Genomic DNA, 22,187 nt, shown 5'->3' with positions numbered 1-22,187 from the left:
GCAATCCACCTTCCAAACACATGGCACATACCTGCAGGAGCTCAAGCCCCCCCAGGCCCACGGGGCAGAGGGTGCTGGATGGCGTGTGCTGCTGTGCCTCAAAACTGCAACATAACAGCAAGTCCCAGCAAAGGAACTGCCATGACTGGAGGGCAGACAATCAGCCCAGCCTGTGTGCTCCAGAAAGTAGGGCCTTGTTCCTGGTACTCACAGTACCAGGAGGAGCACCCGTGTGAAAGTAACAGCACGTGTTGGGTGGGAAGACATGTTGAAAGAGAACTGAGCCTGCTAGAACATTACACTACTTCTGCAGCCTTGTAGAAGGGACTTGCTCACCTGCCCAGCACCCAGGGAAAGGAGACCCTATCACACAGTGCAACAAGTCAGACAGAGCATTATAGTGTGTTGGGTGGACCTATTTCCACCTTTCCACCTTGGCCCTACCTTTCAAGGGCTGTTGGAATGGACAGGGCATGCCACATGTTCTCTCTCCCTCTCTCTCCTGCAGACCTTTATCTTTTCACCCTGGAATGACCTCAGCTCCAGGTCAGGCCTGCTGCTCCCCACACTTAAAAGCAAATACCACAAACAATCACTTTTTCAGGGTCCTGGGAATGCAAGGGCTTACGGTTGAGGCCAATGTCATGGTATGTGAGGATGACAGGTCTGTTCCCCTTGGGTGTGCCCCGCATGGTGACATGAACCACTCCAAAAGCTGTCTCAATGTCATGTTCCTGCAGAGAGAGAAGAAGGAGCCTCAGTGTTATGTGTGCTGCCTGCACCACAGGGAAACCTAACTGAAGGCCAGCAACAAGGGCCTCATCCCCACTTCAGCACTTCTCCTACCCACAGTACAGCTTTTGCAATCACAGAACGGTTTGGGTTGGAAGGGACCTTAAACACCATCTCATTCCACCTCCTGGCCACATGCAGGGACACCTTCCACTAGATCAGGCTGCTCCAAGACCTGTCCAGCCTGGCCAATCCACAACCCTGCCAAATCTCTCTGTCCAATTCCTCTGTACAACTGCTGCCCAAAGCAGGTTGCTTTTGTTGAGATGTGTGAAGGGTCCGGGCCTGCATCTTCCCATGACCAAGATCTCATTTCAGTGGCTTTCAGTGATGTTGCTGCACTGTAGCAGAGCTGGGTGTCACATGTGCAGCTGTGTCTAGGGACTCATAGCATCACGAATGCAGCTCCACTTCCACAGCCAAGCCTTTGTTCCCCAGCTGGTGACCTCTCTCCAACACACCAGCTTACAAGTCTCTTGCCAGTGCACCCCCCAACACACCCCCTTGGCATCATCCTGTCCATGGCTGGTGGGAGGGGACATAGCAATGCCCAAGAGGCTGGCAGCCTCTGGGGACCATGTACCAGGGTGTTTGGGAAATAGCACAACACAGAGCAGGCAAATGGGACAGCAAAGGGACCCAGGCTCTGCAGATCCCATCACTGCCTGCCTGTGAGGTTGCTCCCATCCACACAGGAGTAAGTGGCAGCTTTTCCTTTCAACAGCAGTAAAAATGAAAGATCCAGACACACACATATGTGTTCTCCCAGGCTGCCTGTCTACTGCAGCCCCACTTTGGCCATTTGGCCAAGACCCCTCAGCTCTTACCCATGCTGCTGCATTAGTGTCTGCTGACCTGTACCCCAGGGAAGGCTGAGAACTGTACCTCAGCCAAACACTTTTTTCCATTATACCAGGTTTGGTAATGTGACACTGAATCACCCCCAGTGCCTCTGGCAGCTGGCACCAGTATGGAAGGTTATGCTGGTTTCCAGCTGGGCATCAGTGGAGCAGTTTCACGACCTGTTTCATGATTAATTGCCAGCCAAACCATGTGTCTTTTCCCAAATATCAAGAGCTTTTTGCACTGTGCCTTATGTCAGACAGCAAGAGGAGCACGAGGCCTCCTGGTACCTCTTCAGTTTCTGTCCGGTGCAGAAATAAGCCACAGCCTCATAACGACACATGCAGAAGTGCCCACAACATTGTCCAAGTTGAACTAAAATAGCTGCAAACACAGTGAGACAAACACTGATCTGGGATAACTATGGACTTTGGAAAAGCTGTGGAGATGGTAGGGAGGCTAGGTACACAACATCATCTTTAGGTCCCTTCTCACATCTACAGAAATCAAAGGAGAGACTTACAGACACTATAAAAAGCACCAATTACTTCCTTCATATTAAAACGGCATCTGCTGAGGAAAAAGCCTCATGGTTCACCCTGAAGTAAGGACATTACACCTCAAAACCATGTTTTACTAGTTTACATGAAGCATGTGAAATATGTTTTTGAAACAGTAATTTCCAATACCCTGAAAGTCATTAAACCAAATACAGGACTGGTGAGAGTACCTGGCTTGCAGCACACCAGAAATTCACTTCACCTCCCTTTTCTGGGCACTCTGAAGGCCAGTTATGGGCCAGACTGATTTAGTTCTTGCAGCGGAAGACCTTCCTTCCCCCAGCTGTGCTTCTTTTCAAGGGCTTCAAAGCCTATCCCCTTCCCCCAAAAGTGTGGCAACAGCAGAGCTGCCACAGTTAAATCACCTGAGGTAGTCTGAAGCCTTCTGGAGCTTGGCTTTGAAGGATTTGTGAAGACACCTCTGACTGGGGCTGGGGTTTACCTGCATGCAGCTGTTGCACTGTGCACATGCAGAAGCTGGAGTACCTACTTACACAGCAGCAGAGACCTCTCTGCAGGCGAGGTTACCCAGCCTGATGCTCACATGGAGGGGGCAGGACAGGACCAGTCTGTGTGTGTAAAGTGAGCATGTGTCCATGTGGCAGGAGTGCCTGCCCTCATGGCAAGGCTGCACAAGGCAGCCCAGGGCACAGCCTCTGCTTCCTGAGCTTCCAGAAAACCTCCAGCTCTGCCCCTTGGCCATGTCTCGGCTCTCAGGGCTGCTCTGCTGAGCTGGGCAAAGCCCTGTCCTGCACAGCCACAGCACTGGCCCCCAGTTTAGTGCTCTCCAAGCCTGCAGGTGTTAACAAGCCCTTTAACAATAAAGTGGCAAGTTTTGGAGAAGGCCAGGAGTGGTGACTGGCAGTGCTGGTGGCTGGAATGGTGAAACACAGGGAACTCATGGAAGAGCCCAGCCGGTGCCAAAGCAACCGGAGCTGGCAACCCCCGTCTGCACTTCCCTATGCCCCTGAGCTCACCAAGGCCTGGACTGCCATTAAAAGCAGGTCTGCCTGCCAGCTCTGGCACTTGCTGGGCTCTTCCATAAGCAGCTTTAACTCACTGAGCTGGCAGGGAACTATCCAGTTGCCCTTTTCTTTTTTTTTTTTTTTAATCTTACTTTGTTAGACTTCTGCCAGGTCAGTGAGTTAAGAAGCTCACAGAGAGGTCTGGCAAATGCTGGTTGTGGCTCAGAGCCCAAGGGGAGTGCAGAAGGAATAACCCTGCCCTGAGCACGAGGCTGGTTAAACTGACTCATGGCTTGTGCGGGGGGACTAGGGAGGGTCTAAGGCAGCAGCAAAAGGTCAACTATCAAACAGAAGCACAAAACCTAAACTGAGGCAACAGTGAGAAAGGCACAGAAAGCAACAAAAGAGCTGGTGACATTTTAAAAAGTCTGCACTACAGTCTTTTCTGGAATTACACTGAAACTCACTGCTCAGGTCACACCTGCCTTCACTAGGTGAGCTACAGGACAAGGTACTAGAAACAGAAACACCCACTTCCCTTCAGAGACTGCCACACTGCAGCACCCTGCACTTCTCTTTTCTGAAGCTGAGCTTGGGTCTCAGCTCTCTAGTAGGAAAGGAGAAGAGTTTCCTTGAGCTAATAATTAATCCTTGCTCTCCTGCTTACTTTGACATTGCTAACTGTGTAAACTGTGATTTGGGGAAATGAGACAGTTTGTTGAGAAGAGGTTTTCCATGTCCCCACTGGGCACCAGCCCAATCTGAAGGGGACTTCCCTGGCTACTCCTTCAGTCACATTAGTGATTCCAATACAGAGAATGTCCACTGAAGATGGAAGCAACATGAGAAATCCCATCTTTGAGAAATCCCATCTTAAAAAATCCTAGGAAGCAGAACTTTAAAAAGTTTAAGATGCTAAATCTGCAAACTTCTTACTCTGCCCTATACAGTGACAATGCCTAAGACTGGTAGTGCTTAAGATTATTTCTTATTTCTCTTGCAAGTTTCCAGGCACGGTGGAAATCCTCCTCCTGGGAAGCAGCTTCCCTCCTCTGGTTAAAGCATTTTACTTATTGAAGGCTTTTTCCAAGCTCTACAAAGGAAGAAGCAGCAGCCACTAAAATTGAGATAAGGGTTTCTACCTTCACTTTTTTAGCTACAAATCAGCTATCACGCTGATATCTTTTTCAAGATTATCTGGAGAGACAAGACCGAGTTTCACCGCCAACTTCCCTACGGGTAATCAGTAGGAAATGTCAGGTTTGCCAGTGAACTCCATTTTCTCTGAAACTTTGCCCTTTTGTCTCAACCTCTGATTGCAAAGGACAAAATAATTTTCAGATGTCACACAATTAGAGCACACATGACTCCCCTGTCACTGTTTGTCTCCACAACAGCTCTGCCACGTATCAAAGCCACAGGACAGCACGAGACAGAGGCTTAAAAAAGAGCCTGGGTATCACACTTTGGATGGCAAGGAGGATCTCTACACTTATAAGATACAACTGCTACCTTGAACTGCCCCCCCAAAAGTTATTATTTTGTTACATTATTACTGGCTTACTACTCTCCCAAACATGGAGCAGAATAACCCAGTTACAGCAGGCACCAGAGCACTCACTGAGAGAACAGCAGCTTGTCCGGCTGCACCCGGAGTCCTTGCCAAACACGTTTCCTTCACATCTTTTTTGTAGACACCCTTCCTAGCCCCCCAGCGAGGTGGCCTGCCTGTGTCACTGCCTCCATAACCACTGCCCAATTCCAAACACCAGCTCGGCATGTTTTCTCCTGATATTTGCCTATTGCTCATGTAGAAGTGTTGAGTTGGAAAGTATCAGACACCTAAACTCTGGCATGCTTGGTTTCTTTCTAGCCTCTGCTCAGGGCAGCTTTGACACATTGCATCAGTGTAGCCTGAACAGAGACTCAAGGGTTGTTACCTTGCAGCTGTGTAACTCCAGCTACTGTCTGAACACTAATCTGGTCTAGTGCAGGGAAGCAGTGATAGGAGAAAGCATGTGGAAAACATGGCCAGGAGACAGCCAAACTTTTACAAACCTGCAGTCTCCAAAATAAGGGAGATGAACGCGAGACAAGATCATGACCTGCCAGTTGTGTTTTGAAGAGCTTGATAAAGTTTAATTTTCACTTAGGGACTGGAAACTTTCAGAGGTTTTTCTGAAGAGATTTTATCTCCTGCCTTTATTTGTAGAGTAGGTAAAGAATAAGCAGCAGCTGCAGCCACCCTGCTGCAAGGGGAGGCAGAGCAGCGGCGGGGTGGCTGTCACAGCCGCAGGCAAAGGGCTGTGCCCACACACCCCGATGGCCCCTGCTCTGCCAGCAGGGCAGGGGCACGGGGCCTGGGCAGGCAGCTGCCATCGATCTGCTCAGAGCAGCTGGGAGCCACAGCTTCAAAAACTGGCACTGCCTGCGGGTCATGAATGAGAAGAGCGACGATGGAGGAGGAGCAGGAGGCACGGAGACCAGCTGTAGCTGCAGCCTGCTGGGCTGACTTCAGGAGAGTGTGCTTGTGCAAAAGCATGCAGTGATATTTTCTCAAACATATGCATCTTGTAACAGTTTCCTTTAATTATTCCAGCCTCCAACAATCTGCAGGTCAAATGAGACTTCCTGAACTAGAGCTGTGGTCTTCCACTTTAAGAGAACGGGGCTGCCACCTCCTGCTACTTGAGCCTCCCCCTGTGACCAGAAAAGCTTAACAATGTGCAGGGAAAAGAACCACTAATTTCCCCACCTTGTATCTGCTGATTTTACACGAGACCTCCTAGCCCTTGGTTTGGAAGCTGGAGAGCAACTGACTCCATTTCCACAATCCGCAGAAGTAATGCTCTAACAGCTCACTGCAACTCCCTCACATGTTCTTTCCTGGGCTGACGTGCTTGGGACTATCTGGGTGGCCCTGGCACAGCAGCTTTCTCCTGACCATCCTGCAGTTCTCTCCTGACCATCCTGCTACTGTGCAGCTCTGTCCTTGCTGAGCCCAGGGCTCTTGCAGGACGTCACCCGCGCTGTGGGTGCACGCGGCAGCACAATGAGGTTGCTTTGTTCTCTGTTCCTGACGAACAAGGATTGATTTGCTTTGCTGAAAGCCACGAGCCCCTCATTGACATTGTCACTCATCCCTTGCAATATTAGGGTTTTATGCCCCCGAGTTGTCGTCAGCCCTGAGCCCACGCTTTCATATTCCACTGCAGGAAGCTTTGACTCAACATGCAGCACACTTTGTTTACCCAAAGGCAGATAATTTTTGCCACTGCACCTTCCATCACTTTTTCCAGATCATTGAAGAGTATATTTTAGCAGTGCAGGTCCCAGCACAGGTCTCCAGGGTGCTTCTCAAGTGATCTCAAACAACTGTGAAAACAAATGCTGGGGTTTTTTAACCAATATTTCATCCATGAATGGACTTCTCCTCTGACCACATGGCCTCCTAAGCCCCTTAAGACATATGTCTTATGACTCCTTTTGGTAAGAGGCCTTGTCTTTTGGAAATCCAAGTTGGCTGCATCCACTGAATTCTCTTTTTCTATATCACTACTGACTCTTTCAAAGAATTTCAACAGCTCTGTAGAGCAGGACTTCCCTTTACAAAACTTACATTGACCCTTTCCCAATGTTGATCAGAGTAATTCATCCACTACACTTTGCTGTTTTTATCGTCTGTCTGGTATAGCTCGTCAGTGAATTCCCAGAATTCCTGTGGGATGTGCCTTACAAACTGCCTGTCAGGTGAAGCACTGGGCACCATGGCAGCTTCAACAGAGGAGCATGGCTCTCACTTAACACCTCAACTATTCCATCCTTAAATTCATTTAAAAATCCTCCATTGAAAGTTCCAGTTAATAAATATTATGAAATATTAAAAACTGCTAAAAAAGGCATAAATATTATCTTTTGTACAGCCTCTGCAGCAGGCACTGTGGTTTAAGACAGGCTCTATGCTGACTCCCCACAAAGAGTGTTCCAGCACAGTAACCTCTGTGAGCTGCTCTGTGCTAAGCTTGCATGCAGAAGAAATTAAATTTAGATTTAATTCAATACAACATTATTACTAACTTAACTCTATTTCAAGGACTTATATTATAAATATAGCTCTATTTTCTATAATGGTTTAGTTTGTTGTGTCTGAAAACTTTCCACATGAGGTGAAAAAGATATCAAGTCCATACCATCACTAAACCCTCTCACAGGGGCAAACTGTGGGAGGGGGGCTTGAACTTAAAAATTGTATTCTTGGGAGTTTCAAACCACCACACTGCTATGGCTAGATCTTCCTTGAGTCCTCCTTCCAGAGCCTGAGAAGTCAGTAGCACTCTGCAACCCCCCCCATGTGGTTCCATTTTGATAGGTGGAAACAGGAGGGTTATTTTCTTCACCTTGCAAATAATCTCTCACAATCCCCTTCTGCCTTTGTTCTGCTCATATATTTAATCTGCTAGAGTTTATAACCTTTTCCATTTTCTCTAGCCTTTTTTAAAATTGCATTTTTGTTTTCAATAGCCTCCTTGCCCTTCTGTTAGCCATGCTGGCTTTCTGGCACCATTCCTCGTCTCTGCTGTGATGGATGGTGGGCACTTGCTCTCTGCTCAGTTTATGTTCAGTAATCTTCTCCATTTCTGTGCAGTTCTTGTTTTGAACTCTGAGTGCAAAACCAGTGAAGTCTTCTATAGTTTGGTGGTTTGGTTTTTTTTTTTCCTTTTCCCCAGGGATGTTGATCTGGAACACATTATGGCTTCTGTCACAGAGCAGCTCTTGGAAGGAACAATACATTTCTCTGCCCTTGTCAGATCACATCAACAATGACTTCTCCCATCTTGGCACTCCCTAACCTGTTGCTCCATAGAAGTTTGTGGCTAAAATGCAGTGCTGGTGCCATATAATGGATGCAACTTAGATTAGCTGACTTGATGAGGAAGTGCCATTGAAAAGAGTCCTTCTCCTGTCCCTCTGCCCTGCCTCATGTCCAGTGAGCTGCTGGTCTCATGGAATTCTGTAAGCAGGAGTGCAGGGTTGGGGTCACTGCCCCACTACACTGGGAAACCAAAGCAATTGAGCCTGTGGCCACAGGATCTCTCCTTCAGGTGGAGGGTGAGCAGTGCAGGTGCACACATGGTGGCAGAGGCACTGACCTGCCTTAGCTATACTGTTAAGATACACTTCCAGATAGGGCTTGGGCAGAAGAACATGTAGTGGCCACCAAAGGAAGGCCACCAATGCTACTGAGCATCTCTGAAAGCCCTGTGGTTTTTGCTGTGATCTTTATGGTGCCAGCTTCTGAGAATCTCTGCTCTTGGTCAAAGAGCCCTGCGCTTGAGAAAATGAAATGTGTGTGAACCATAGAAGCTCAGACACTGGAAGGTGATAAAACACAACCCAACAGCAACTTCAAAATATCTGAGATCAAACCCAAGCAGGAACTGCTGGGAAGCATTTCTTGCTGGGGATTTGCAAAGGTCAGACAAGGCTGGGACATTATCCTATTTGTCCTTAACATCTCTGAATGCTTCTTAAACAGGGGAGGAAAACCCACACTCAACTATGACTGCCAAAGGCTAAATCTACTGTGGCACTGATTATGGCAAGAAGTGGGCACACAGAGGGCAAACAGTTCAAATGCAGGAACCACCTCTGATTGCCACCTTTGGCCAGAGAGGGAAGCAATGACAGTGCCACTGGCACTAAAGAATCCCTTCAGTGCAGGGAGCTCGGGGTGCAGCTGCAGTGGGAACTGCAGGTTGAGCTCTGGGGGGCAGCCCCTTTGCATAACAAAGGGCACCTGTGGCCCAGCGAGGGGGGATGTGACACTCGGGGGATCGGATACTCAGGGACACACCCAGAGACTGAAGCCCCCCAGACTTTCCTGCCCTTCGACTGTGAGGGTACAAAAGCCCAGAGGTTCCTTTGTTCGGGGTCCCTCCTCAGAGGCACCAGCTCCAGCTGGTATTTTGTTATTCAGTTATTGCACCATGATTAAATTATTTTAAGGATCTGGAGGTCTGAGACGCTGCAGTGGGAAACCTGGGCTGGAGCCGGTAAGGAAACCTGGTCTGTGAGGGGAAGGAGCAGTTGCAAAGGGGCCTCAGTCCCAGCTCAGGTGGTGCCAGAGTGGCTTCCAGGGTGGCTCCTGGGTGGTCAGACATAGGAGTTTCCTTAACATCCCTGAAAACTTTCCATACTGAGAAAAAACATTCTGAGTGAAAGAGTGAGGCATCCAACAGCAGCTCCAAAGGTGCTAATGCCTCGAGCTCCAGAAACTGCCAGGCAGCAGAGAGAGGTACCTGGGTGCCAGACCACAGTGGTCCAAACTCCAGCCACACTTCCTCAGCCCCAGGTCAGAGTGTGATCCAGTGCTTAAGTTTTTAAAAGTTTAATAACTTTAAAAGTTATTGAAGACTTAAGTAAACCATTTGTTTCACAGTGGGAATGATTAATGATGAGAATTCATATTACCAGTATTTTTCAAGACTAATTTATTAAGCTTCTCTTTTGGCATTACCAGATGACCTCTCAGTGCGAAGCTGCTCTAAGTTCAAAATTAATTCCTTGGAAAAACTGAGAACTAATTTAATGTGCAGACTAACAATGAAGAACACATCTGTGAAATCCCTTCAATTTTTTTTTAAACATTAAAACCTGGTAGAACACAGAGCAGTAAGGTGTCTATTGCTTGCATTTTACTCAAGCTTGTTGAATGTCTGTACTAGCAGAGGGCTAGAAACATCCCAAAAACACCTTTCAACTTAAGCACATTCAGCTGCTGGTTCACCTAAGCAAAGGAAACTGCCTTTGCTGCTTTGCTGTAAGGTGGAGGAGATGCAGGTTACTCAGGGCAGGCTTTCCCCTTTTCCAGTGACTCTGGCTACAGCTATTATTTACTTTACGTCATCTTTGCCAATCTTGGCAAAGGTGAAAAACTGCACCATGCTCCTGGGGCAACCTATCCCAGCTACTAACTATGGAGAGATTGAAGCAGAGATTCCATTGTCTTGCTCTCAGCAGCAGCTGCCCTCAAATTTCTACACATTACTAAAACAACACCACAAACTGTGCCTGCAAGATAAGAAAAAAATACTGTCAGACTGTAAAACATCCTCACCTGTTAACTCTTACCATTATAGTATCACCAACCTCAAGGCAGTTGGCAGGTAAGTGCTTCCCACCCCCTCTCTGTGCAAAATTATTTTGGAAATAGTAGAGCTGAAGGAGATAGCTGCATGGGAAGCAAGACTAAATCAGACGTAAAGCAACATCGTGAAGTAAATTATTCATTTCCATACACAGCAGAAATTTATTAATAGAAAACACAATATGATTTATCCAAGCATGCAAACGGTTTCTGGTACTCTGTGTAATTGCATTAAGTCTTAAATTAGAGAAATTCTGGGTGAGAATTGAGAGCAGCAGTAGAACGAGGTACTCAATCTGATTACACAAACTCAAGAGCATCAGGAGACAAAGGTGCTGCTGTTGCTGTAATACAAACAAGCAGTTGTGTGTGCCTGTTCCAAAGGCAGGTGACAGTGAAGGACAGATCCAGTGCCTCTCTGTGACCCTTGCTCATGCTTTGTGTCAGACAGCAAGAAAGAGCAAGTCACCTCCAAACACAGATTCTGCCAGAGAACAGACACTGGCTCTGCACTCAAAGAAACTCAAGTGAGATACAACAGGAGCATGGCAGGCAGGCTGGGTTTGTGCTCCCACAGCAGAGAACACGAACCCCTACAACCACACAATGCTGAGACCAATAAGCAACTCATGACAACAGTGACAGGTCTGAGCTGGAGCAAGATGCTCTCTCTGCTGCCCTGCCCATGTTTTCCAAGCAGCAGTTAAAGCTATAACTTTCTTGCACTCCATTCAAGTATCCAGTGTCATGAGAAGGACACCCAGCACAGACGGAGGAATACATGGGTTAGGGTTAGATCCCCTCTGTCCCAGCTCAGGCAGGAAATTGGACCTCGTAGATCTGCACTGCTATTTTGAGTCAGCAGAGTATGAGACTGCAGCCTTCCCTATGGGCTGCAAACAGAACAGGCTGATGGCTCTGGCACTCCCCCATCCCTGGGCAGTGGGCTCAAGGTGCCACCACCTGCAGACACACAGCCTTTGTAAACCTGAGGCCTCAAGGGAGATCTGAATGGGCCACCTTTCTGGCCAAGGACAGTCCTCCTGCTGACACGATGTGCCAAACTGCATTTCAGCATCTTGCTGAAGGCCATGAACATCTTCAAACCTCCTGAAGAAGAGAAAGCAGGACCATGTTCTGTGTCTCCAAACCTTCCACATCCCCAGCAACTAGAAGTGAGCCTCACTGTGTTGAGTTAAACCCAATACTGCAGTTACTCGTTAGTTGCTGTGAAATACCATTAATGAGTGTTGATAAGGGATGGAAACAGCTCAGCCACTGCCGCTGGAAAGACACTGTTCAAACCCCTTTCTCAACCTAAAGCATATACATCTGCTTTGCTCTAAGGACTCACTGACAAGAACATTAAAAGCACAGGAACTTCAAACATCACAGCTGCATAATCAGCCTCTTTGGCACACTGTTGCCACAGAATACAGAAAGCAAACACAATGCTTAAGTAAACCCCAAGGAAGGGTTGTGCATACATAGTTAAAAATAAGAACCATGTTTCAGTCCAAGTCCAGCTAGCTAAAACTTTCAGAGCTGAACACTGCAGTTTTATAGAAAACAGAGCTTTTAGATGGAAAATCAGTGATGGGAGGAATCAGAAGAAAAGCTTCCCAAGAAACAAAAATTAAAAAAATGTCCAAAATAAAAATCCATTTAAATAATTTTAGCTTTACAATATTTGTTGTTGTGATGTCAGGAGAAGTCAAAAACAGTACTTTAGTGGTGATGCTAGTTTTAATAAGATTAGGAGCAGCATTAATTTAGCAGGCATTAAGTAAACTTGCTTTCTAGATCAAAACATCTTCTGTGTTGTAATTAATTTCACTCTAGCGCTTTGAACAAAAGAACTCGTTGTACAAATCAGAGGAACAACGGTCCTCAATATCCCAGCCAAAATGTTTCACTGCTGCTGAGAACAGCCCCAGTTATTCACACTGAGAAAGCAAACCCTTCCTCAAAGAGCTAACGTTCTATGTTATTTCATCACAATAAAGAGAAGATGCCTTAAAACATCTTGTATTCAACACCAGTGGGTAGCACTCACAAGCTGGCTTTAATTAAACAACGAATACAGTTTCAATTCAACCTCTCCCACATCAGCAAATGCACACGATGGGATATTTCAATAACCTCTCAACAGCAGATACCATCTCTGACTGCACAGCAAGCAAAAATAAAGCAAAGAGACTGGGTAAGAATAAGCAAACATTTAAAAATGCAGATTAAAAAGCTTCAAACAAATGTACTTCTGAAAGAACTCCTCCAAAACTGAATAATTAAAATGTGGTCTTATTGAACAGTGATACTTTAACTAAAAAAAAGTGCAAAAAATTCCTCATCGAGGCCTGTCATTAACTCTGCAAACATTGTGCTGTGTTTTACTCTGGACTGCATTTTCCATGAATACCAGCAAGGCATCCAGCAAGCTTTTTTATTGGGAAGCTTTATTCCTTTCCTCCAAGGGTTTATGCATGCCTTGTCTTTTCTGTTTCTGATGAACCCTGTATGTCCTGCACTTACTTAGTCCCACCTCCTCCACCCATTGTTTGCTTTCTGCAAATATTCAGCCAAATCCCAAACCATCTCCACACCCCAAGGCCCCTTCTCCTGAAAGCCAAACGTTTCTCTGCCTTCCTGCTGGTGGGAGGCAGCAGAGGGGAAGTGTCGGCTACACATGAGATCAAATGGCAGCTTAGGTCAGACTGAAACATAATACAGGCTTATTTGGATAGTTTTACAAATATATCTGCATATTCCTTCATTTCTATTTAAAGCAAATCATCTGGAAAGAGGAGAGATTTAGGCTGAGACAGAACACCTACTTCTGAAGGCTGAAGAGGGTCTGGATAATAATAAAAGCCCAGGCACAGCTCTGTTAATGGCACAGGTCACCACACTATCTGTCCATCTGCAGCACAGACCGTTTATTCCACCATCTGCCCATGGACAGTGGAAAAAGCCAAGCCTAGATTTCATTAGGGTTCATATAGCTTTCAAGTAAAATGTAGGTCTCAGATTTAGGTTAATACCTTTTAGTTCTGAGAATAACCTACATTCCTATTGATAAAGACCCCTAAGCCCCCACACTATCTCTCCATTTCATCTCCATTGCAGTTACCAGATTACGTGGCATTGTTTAACTGATGCCAGGCAATCTGTTATATGTCAGGGCTAGCTGGGGTTGCTTGCAGATGTACAGCTTAGGAAAACCAGGGCAGCTCTATCTGGAAGTCAGTTGTACCAGAAAAGCCAAAAGCTTCCTCACACACAGTCACCTAGAGTAACAAATTTCAGAAGCAGGAGGATGCTTGTGCTGTTGACTTTGCCCAGATCTGATCCTGGCAAGTTATTTAAACATAAAACCAAACATGTAAGAAATGAATAGAAATTCCCAATGGCATCGCCCCTTTTCCCCAAAGGAAAGAAAGATCTTACAAACCTTAAATATGCAAGTTACCTTGAAAAGTAATACATGCCAAAGGTGTACAGAAAACAGCGTGGGGAACCTGTGTGCCTGGCACTACACACCTCCTGGAGTCAGTGACAGTGCTAATGACATGCTCCTGAGCTGGGATTAAACTAAAGACTTCTCCCATTCATAAGCATGGCCCAGCTGCAGAGAACATTTTGAAACCCCAGCTTCCAGCCAGAAGGCCGTCTAGAGGCACCACAAAACAAACAAACACCGAAGCTGGATGTTACTCCAGCTGCATCCAAGGCTAAGCTCTGGCAGGGCATCAGTGAGTCCTGGGAGGAGCTGGGACACTGAGATTAGCTCAGCTGGTTAGAGCATGGTGCTAATAACACCAGAGGTGGTGGGTTCAGTACGGGCCATTCCCTTCAGAGTTGGACTCAATGATCCTTGTGGGTCCTTCCAACTCAGAATATTCTATGAAATTCTGGGATGGACTTACAGCAAATGACCTCATAACTGAGGGCACAGAATAACACAAACTGAAATAAAACAGCACTCCCTCCAATATGTCAAGATCTTATACTGGGGAGCTCAAACTGGACCTGCACTGCCAACAGGGTTATCAACAGTGCTGACAGAGTCTCACCTTTTCCTCACCACCCCCTTACCTCGCCCCACTGCCTGCAGCCCTGCAAGCACAGCCCAGGATGTGGTCAGCCCCAGTCCAAGCTACAACTTTGTCTCCATCTAAAACAGCTTCTTTTGAACTATTAGAAAAATAAAAAGGTCTGAAATGCAGGTCTCACATCACTGATGCTGTGCTCTCATACTGCAAACACTGCATTGTATAAGATAATCCATCCCACAAACCCTTTAATTTTTGCTTTAAAACCCACCAGGTCCCTTGCAGATGTTGTTGCTATTGGAAGTTGATTGGGAACTTCACTGCACTGTAACTGGAAACCATCTTCCAGTTATCAGCCTTCATCAGTCAGTTTGTGCCTGTTCTTGTCAAACTGAGATCCTCCCCAAGGCTCTTCCTCCCTGTGAAACTCAGGACAAATTAAACCCGTGCCTCAGTCTAGGTGCTTTTAAATCTTTCTCTACACAACAGGATCTTCCTTCCTCTGATATCCCTGGCAAACTTCTTTACTTCAAATTGTCCTGACACTGACTCAGTGTCACAGAGGCCTGGATATACAGCCACATGTGCTTTGCCAGATCAAAAAGCAGCAGTAATTTTTCACAGGACAAAACAATAGCTCGATCTCCCAGTATAAGAACTGTTCCTGGTACTAGCAACTGAGACAGATAACCCAAGGACCCAACACGCCATCTATCCTTGCTGGCAGATTTCAAACAGAGATTTAATCTAGCCCTTGGGGTATTTTCCAGGTAGGAGCAGAAGGGGGGGTTGTCAAGCCAGGTGTGCCCTGAAAGTGCACCTTGTAGGGAGAGATGCTGGAGAAAGGTGAGGTTAGGACAACATTTACAGTCACAAGAGACACTGTATTAACATCTTGCTGAAAAAAAACTGTATTCTAAATGAATTACCAAGAGGGTTCCCGGAAGGAACATCTCACCTCCTGCCCAACTGTTGCCATGGCCACCAGCTCACTGCTGATCTACAGCAAAGCAGAGAAGCAACTAGCATGTCCTTCCAGGCCCAGCACTCCCCAGAGCCCCTCTCCCTGGCTGCAGCCCACTCAGCTCTTCCCAAAGCTCAGCCCTGGGGAGGACAGGGAGCTGAGACAAGAGCAGCACTGAGTTCTGTGGGGCTTGCCCAGCTTCACATCTGGGGCTCTGTTCAAAGAAGGGCACAAAGAGGTTTTGCTTATTGAGGGAAAGCGTAGAACCAAAAGGCAGCAGCCATTCACAGCTCTGTGACAGGGACTCCATCCCACCTTCCCACTCTGCTCCAGCTCCCAAGACCACGCTGCTCCCAGCCAGGCAGGGCAGGGGCACACCCAGAGCTTTGGTGGGTCAGTAGAGGATTGGCAGTGGGGGCCAATAAGCCCTGGCATCACATTCACATTCTTCCCAATCCTGGCAGACAGGCCACTGCAGGAAGTGCCTCTGCTATCTAACAGTTACTCAAAGGCATTGCACCTATTTTTACCCCTTACCCATCTGACATGGGAGCACACTTCACCTCTAGAGGTGAGAGAGAAGATACAGATAGATGGAGACATGATGGTACAGGAAAGTGTTTTGAAACCATTATCCTTTATTTCACAGAAAAATCATTGCTTAACACTACTGCTGCTTCTCAGACAAGAAACTACATTTACAATGTGCTAAAATTAGTGATTTTTATACTTCGAGGTTTTAAGATAATAACAAAACTCACGATGAATGGAGCTAAAGCAGTATAGTGGCATGTGTCTGCCCAAATGGGGGCTACTGTCAGTGATATCAAGAGAAGAAAAAACATAAACTACCTTCATAGGACAATATTTATTACATTCCTGTTCTGCAGAGGCTTGCAAGTGGTTTTCTGGAACAATCCCATGAAGCGCTACAGGCTGGGGACAGAGTGGCTGGAGAGCAGCCAGGCAGGAAGGGAGCTGGGAGTGGGGATGGACAGGAAGCTGAACAGGAGCCAGAGTGTGCCCAGGTGGCCAAGAGGGCCAATGGATCCTGGCCTGGCTCAGGAACAGTGTGGCAGCAGGAGCAGGGCAGTGATTCTGCCCCTGGACTCAGCACTGGTGAGGCCACCCCTGGAGTGCTGTGACAGCTCTGGGCCCTCAGCTCAGGAAGGACATGGAGGGGCTGGAGCAGGGCCAGGGAAGAGCAGCGAGGCTGGGGAAGGGACTGGAGCACAAGTGCTGTGAGGAGAGGCTGAGGGAGCTGGGGGGGCTCAGCCTGGAGAGGAGGAGGCTCAGGGGAGACCTCCTGACTCTGCAACTCCCTGACAGGAGGGGGGAGACAGGTGGGGATGGGGCTCTGCTCCCAGGCAGGGATCGGTTTTAAGCTGTGCCAGGGGAGGTTTAGGTTGGATATTAGGAAGAAATTCTTTACAGAGAGGGTGCTCAGGCATTGGAATGGGCTGCCCAGGGAGGGGGTGGATTCTCCATCCCTGGAGGTGTTGAAGGTGAGACTGGATGTGGCATCAGTGCCACGGGCTGGGAACCACAGCAGGGTTGGATCAAGGGTTGGACTTGATGATCTCCGAGGTCCCTTCCAACACAGCTGATTCTATGATTCTATGATCTACATCAACAGACTTTTATTAAATCTATCACATGGTATTGCAGCCCTACCCCTGCTGGTGTGCTCCAGCAGCACTGTGTGACCTGTCCTGCGCTGAGCAGAGCACTGCAGACACAGCAGCCTCCCATGACTGGAGAGAAGGAACAGCTGCTGGCTGCATATCCACACACTCAGTGAGAAGGCAGCAGGATAATATGGCATGGAAAAAGAGCCTGTGCTCCACAAAATGCCCCACGAAATCTCAGAGCTGCGCTCCCCCTATCACAGAGTGTGTCCTCTGTCTTCAATGCTGGTGGAGCAACCACTCCTCTGAAAGGATTATTCTTATGGCAACCAGAGACACCGGGCTCATCTCTGCACCATCGATAAACTCCTGAAAATGACCATGGCTGTGTCAAGAGCCAGGCCCAGCAGAGCAGGGTGCTGTATCTTGGACAGCTTGGTGACTTCCATCTCCTCTCAAGATAAATAGATAGAGCATGCAACCTCCTCCTTTCCCAGCCAGTGAACCAGATGGGATGTGACAGAGCTGAAGTTCCTTAGCATATTGACTTTTTCCAAGAAACTGCTTTTCAGGAGACCAGCCATCCTGCAAGATGTTGTGCAGCCTTGGCAGAGCAGTCCAGCTCTGCACCTTAGAACTCAGAAGAAACTGCTTGGCGTGAAAGGGTGAAGGGCAATTTCTGCCACTGGACGTATTCCAGTTCTTACTGATTAAACCTTAATAGAGCTAAAATTAAGATACAGATTTTTTTTTCATCTCTCTCTCTCTCTCTCAACATTACTGCTGAGCGATGGGGAGTCTATCAACCAATCCTTGTCTCCTACATGTGTCTTACCTGACAGTCGAAGTCCTGGAAGTTGCGAGCTGCATTCTGTTAATGAAAAACAGGAAAAAGAAAAAAGAGTTCAGCACAGTGCCCCACAACACCCCCAACAACATCATGAAAGTTCCCCTCACAGACCTCTGTTTTAGTACAGTCAAGCATGGCTGCAGGCAGGTCAGCAGCAAAATATGAGACTTGTATGAGTAAATCTCATGCAATTTCTGCCCATTTCTACACAAATGGGGCTGTCCAGAGGCTGCCACCTAAGGGGAGCATCTGTGGGCACAGCTGAGAGCATTCGAGCAGGGACAGTGCACATAGAAAGGACCATGGCCAAAGCTGGCCGGGTATGGGTTGGGTTTTGTCTGGTCCTGCTGTTCATTAAGAATTTGGATGCAAAACTCTTGAAGGACTAACCCTGGGATCTCATGTAATAAGCACAGGAAAACAGGCCATGCAGTCACTGCCATGAGCATGGGATTGTTCCATGGCACACACAAAGGGACCCTGCAAGCTACTGAAACCCCAGCACATGGGAACTGGGCTCAGCAGCTCACAACTGACTGCTCCCAGAGGGTGACCCACACATGCAGCTGAACACAGTCAGGACAGCACACATTTGGCACCCTGCAGGTTTGAGGGGCTGCAGGAACCTGTCTGTGTGCCCACACACTTTGTTAACACTGTCTCTGACCACAGAGTAGGTTACACCACTGAGAGCTGTCAGCTGCTGAAAAGGCTGAGCAAATCACTTGAGACAGCATTATGTGTTTAAGGCATAGCTCCTTAGTAGTAAAATTACAATTAGGATCACATATGCACAACAGAAACACTCCAAACATTTCTTCTGGCTGAGCACCCTCACTCCTCTCCATGTGTAAACACATGGCCCTGTTTTCCTCCCTGCAGGGCCTTGCCACGTTAGCAAGAACAGAGGTTGCTACCTACATTCTGCAGTTTGAGACATTTGAGATATCTGCAAATCTGTTTTAAGGATCCATTCCCCCCTTTCCTCGTCTGTGGTAAGTATTGAACCCCGTCAATGTTTTGAGCATAACATGGCAAAACCCACCAAATCCTCAGGATGTGGGAAAAGAAACTAAAAAGCAGCCCCTTCTTATTTCAATTTGAGACACTGAAATTAATTGAAATTTCTGACGCCACCACTAGGTCGTGAAGAAGGTCAATTCAGTCACCCAGTGCCACAGAGATTAAGGACTTTAAAAAACCTATGGAGAAATGAGAAATTTCTGTATCCAGCACTGGATTTGGATGGTGCATGCTAAGTAAAGAAAAGGCTGATCTGAATTTGTACTTGTCAGGGTGTACCATGAGGCACAAGCAGCATTAGGGCTGAAATGCCCTGACTCCTGCATACTTGATTTTAACACACCAAAAATCTGACTTTAAACCATTTATTCATTGTCTTGAGAAAGTTTAAGGCAAGTTTTCCAGGCTGTACCTCAAAGCACAGAGCTAGCTGGGTCGACACAACCCAGCCTAAGGGCTGCCCATTCCACCTCCTGAATCTGGCTCTGGCATTTCAGTAACTTTTCACTGGGGCAGTCCTCTCTTTTTCTCTCTCCTTCTACTAAATGGGAACATTTGAAGTTCCTTTACTTCTCCAATATAAAGTCACTGCATTTTAGTGAGGCTGAATGAGGTGAACCAATATAGTGTATTTTACTTCCCTGCGCTTGCTATCAGGCTGAAACTACTCACAAACAAAAATGTGTCTGTATTCTTTAAAAGTCAAGCTTGTAATTTTTTGCTGATTTGAGACAGAACATATCCAGGAGTCAGTGGTCCCCAGTGTCATTACCTAGAGTCAGACAAGTGAACAAGATATGACCTGTTTCCATTTCCCAGGCAATTCCACTGTTTTGAGTATTAAGACACCAGAGCTCCTTCTCTGTGTACAGCAGCCTTTGTACCTGAAGAGTTCATGAGCACTCACCCATTAACACCTTAAGAGTTTTACTGTACTATTTCTGGCCATTAATCCATGCTGGCTCGAACTTCTACATCTAAACTGGGTTGGTCAGTAAAAATCTTAGTGAACTGCCAGCTCAATAGATTTTGGACTCTGATACGCTGCACAGAACAGCACGTTCTGGCACCACACCCACATGCTCCATAAACTATGTCTAAAAAGCACACATGTATTATTTTAAGCTTGAAAACCTTACTAAGGGCTGGACCTTGGAGTTGGCCACTCCCTGAGGCCCTCCCTTTGTTAAAACAAAGTGTAAAAAGGAGAGCCTCAGCACACTTCTCTTCCCGGGCAGTACTGAGGATGGTTATGGAGCCACTCACTGTATTTTTCCCTACTGAGGTACTGTATACTTTCTGTAAGTTCAAAACAGAGTCAAGGAAAGCAAGTATCACTCTATATGTGCCCTTCTGTGTGCTGGTTACCACCACTGGGTGTTCTGTTCTGATGAGCACACTGCATTTGAACCAGAACTCACACCACAGCCAGGACTGGATGGCACTGACCAGGCCAGACTTGACAGAGACTGAAACTTATAAAGTGAAACCCACTGTTTCGGCATGCTGTGATACCTCCTACTTAGGTCAGCTGACTGAAGCAAGGGCAATCTACCCTCTTAAATTCAAACATGGAAAATCCCAGGAGAATCATCAGCAAGATCTGGGGCACTGCATTTAGGAAGCTTGTCTTCTGTAAATGTTTAATTCTTGTTTTGAAACCACAAACTGTTCTCAAGGCCTGTATTTTAGCTGCTGGTCTACACTGATTTTGTACTTCCCAGACTCACCTTCCAGGAAACATTTTAAAAAATTGAGTTGAGGAAGCCCAGCAGTCAGAATAGGCAGCTGGACTGCAGAGTTCAGCTGAATTTTTAGATTTCACAGGTACTAAACAGATATGCTAGAAGACTAGAGAAATGAGGAAAAACTAATCAGTACAGACTAAAACACAGCAGAATTTCAGAGATTTCACCCATTTTGTGGCAGACAGCCCAGTCTCCTACAGGCACACAGTGAGTGGACAGAGCACCACAGCCCTTTGGCAGCACAAGCCAGTTCTTGATGATGCCATTAAACAGCAAAGCCTTGGGAACTGCTTCCCATACCACTGGGCTTGGCTGTGAGCTATGGAAAGTGACCCAACTGCATTGCTCATAATCACAGTTTACAGGTGCAAGATGCTAGATCTTGTTGGGATGCCTGTAATGACTTCGGCACTCGGAACGACAGTTTGTGGCAGAATCCAGGGAGGCCAGGGATCTCCTAAAGCCTAGATGGCTCTTCTCCAGCCCACAAAAGAGAAAGACTTAAACAGCTGCTGCAATACGATGATTTTCAGAAGTCTCAGTATTAGATGAATCTGGACTGCTCTAGCTGAGCTCTGGAGACATTAAAAGGAAACAGCTCTCCATTACTAAATCCAGGGAGACGGGGCTGGTTTGGGTGTCAAAACACTAAAGGATAATTTAAGACAAAATATTTTAAACAAAAAAAGAAAAAAGAAAATAGGATACAATAATCCAAAGTTTCTCTAACAAGGAGAAACTTATTAGAGGTTCTACAGCTACATTAGGTCAGGAATGGGATCACCTTCCCATTTTCTGCCCAGCCTCTGTAAATCCTCACTACAGGCATGACATACTGTTTGGCCAGGACTCCAAACTTACCTGAACTGTGGTGGTCTGTCATTCCCTGAGACTTTGAAAGAGTGTGTGGTGGTAAATTACCAGAGTGGGGTTTTTCAGTACTTCAGATACTTTAAGCTGTAAACAGCTTCTGGCAATCAGGGCTCCTTCCCAGACACAAAGTCAGCCTGAGTACACTGTGAGAACAAAGCAGCAGCTGCATTACCTTGTCATTCAGGAGCGGTTTGATCTCTGTCAGCTGAACATCCTGCAGTTCATCCATGGTGCTGGAACTGAAGCCAATTAATCCTCAGAGCAGCAAATGGATGATTCTGAAACAAAGACATACTGTTAGAAACAGCATTAGAAGTGAGGCTAGTCAAGGAAAGTTTTCAGATTTTTTCATTAGACTTGTCTGTGCTCCAAATGAAGCCTCCAAGAAGCTGGTTCTTGGTGCAACACAAGGCACCTGTAAGTGCAGAAGGTAAACCCAATCGTGCTCACACTGTCAGTCTCCTTACTCCTTGTCCACAGAAAGTTGTTCCTGAAAGCTCAGGCCTTTCTACTGAGAAAGTCTGAATCCATTTCCATGCTGGTACTTCAGCCATAGTGTGTCTGGAAGTGAACTGGACATTACTTGATCAGCTGAGTGAAAAACTATGTTCAGTGACATCCTCCTGCCATGACCAACAGACCTGAACCCCAGTGTCCTGCCTCCAAAAGCAAGGCTCTGCTGTATCCACAAGACACACAGCCAAAACTAAATCCACACATGGGAGACAGAGGTGTGGAGATC

General features: G+C 46.8%; 1 protein-coding gene across 2 annotated transcripts in view; it reads right to left on the bottom strand.

Annotated features, from left to right (window-relative positions):
• The window catches only part of NDRG3 (NDRG family member 3), a 59,583-nt gene that overhangs the window by 11,656 nt on the left and 25,740 nt on the right, over positions 1–22,187 (bottom strand). For both annotated transcript variants that reach the window (XM_051803322.1, XM_051803323.1), the window contains exons 2-4: positions 21,618–21,723; positions 17,787–17,822; positions 629–734 (exon numbers count right to left, since the gene is read on the bottom strand). In XM_051803322.1, the coding sequence (XP_051659282.1) occupies positions 629–734; positions 17,787–17,822; positions 21,618–21,674 (199 nt within the window). In that variant the 5' untranslated portion in view covers positions 21,675–21,723. The remainder of the gene's footprint in view (positions 1–628; positions 735–17,786; positions 17,823–21,617; positions 21,724–22,187) is intronic.

This window comes from Manacus candei, unplaced genomic scaffold, assembly GCF_025592945.1.
Source record: "Manacus candei isolate 608988 ecotype Guabito, Panama unplaced genomic scaffold, ASM2559294v1 h1tg000057l, whole genome shotgun sequence".
Classification (NCBI taxonomy): domain Eukaryota; kingdom Metazoa; phylum Chordata; class Aves; order Passeriformes; family Pipridae; genus Manacus; species Manacus candei.
The sequence above is the reverse complement of the archived record's forward strand: the minus strand, read 5'-3'. Positions and strand labels throughout refer to the sequence as shown.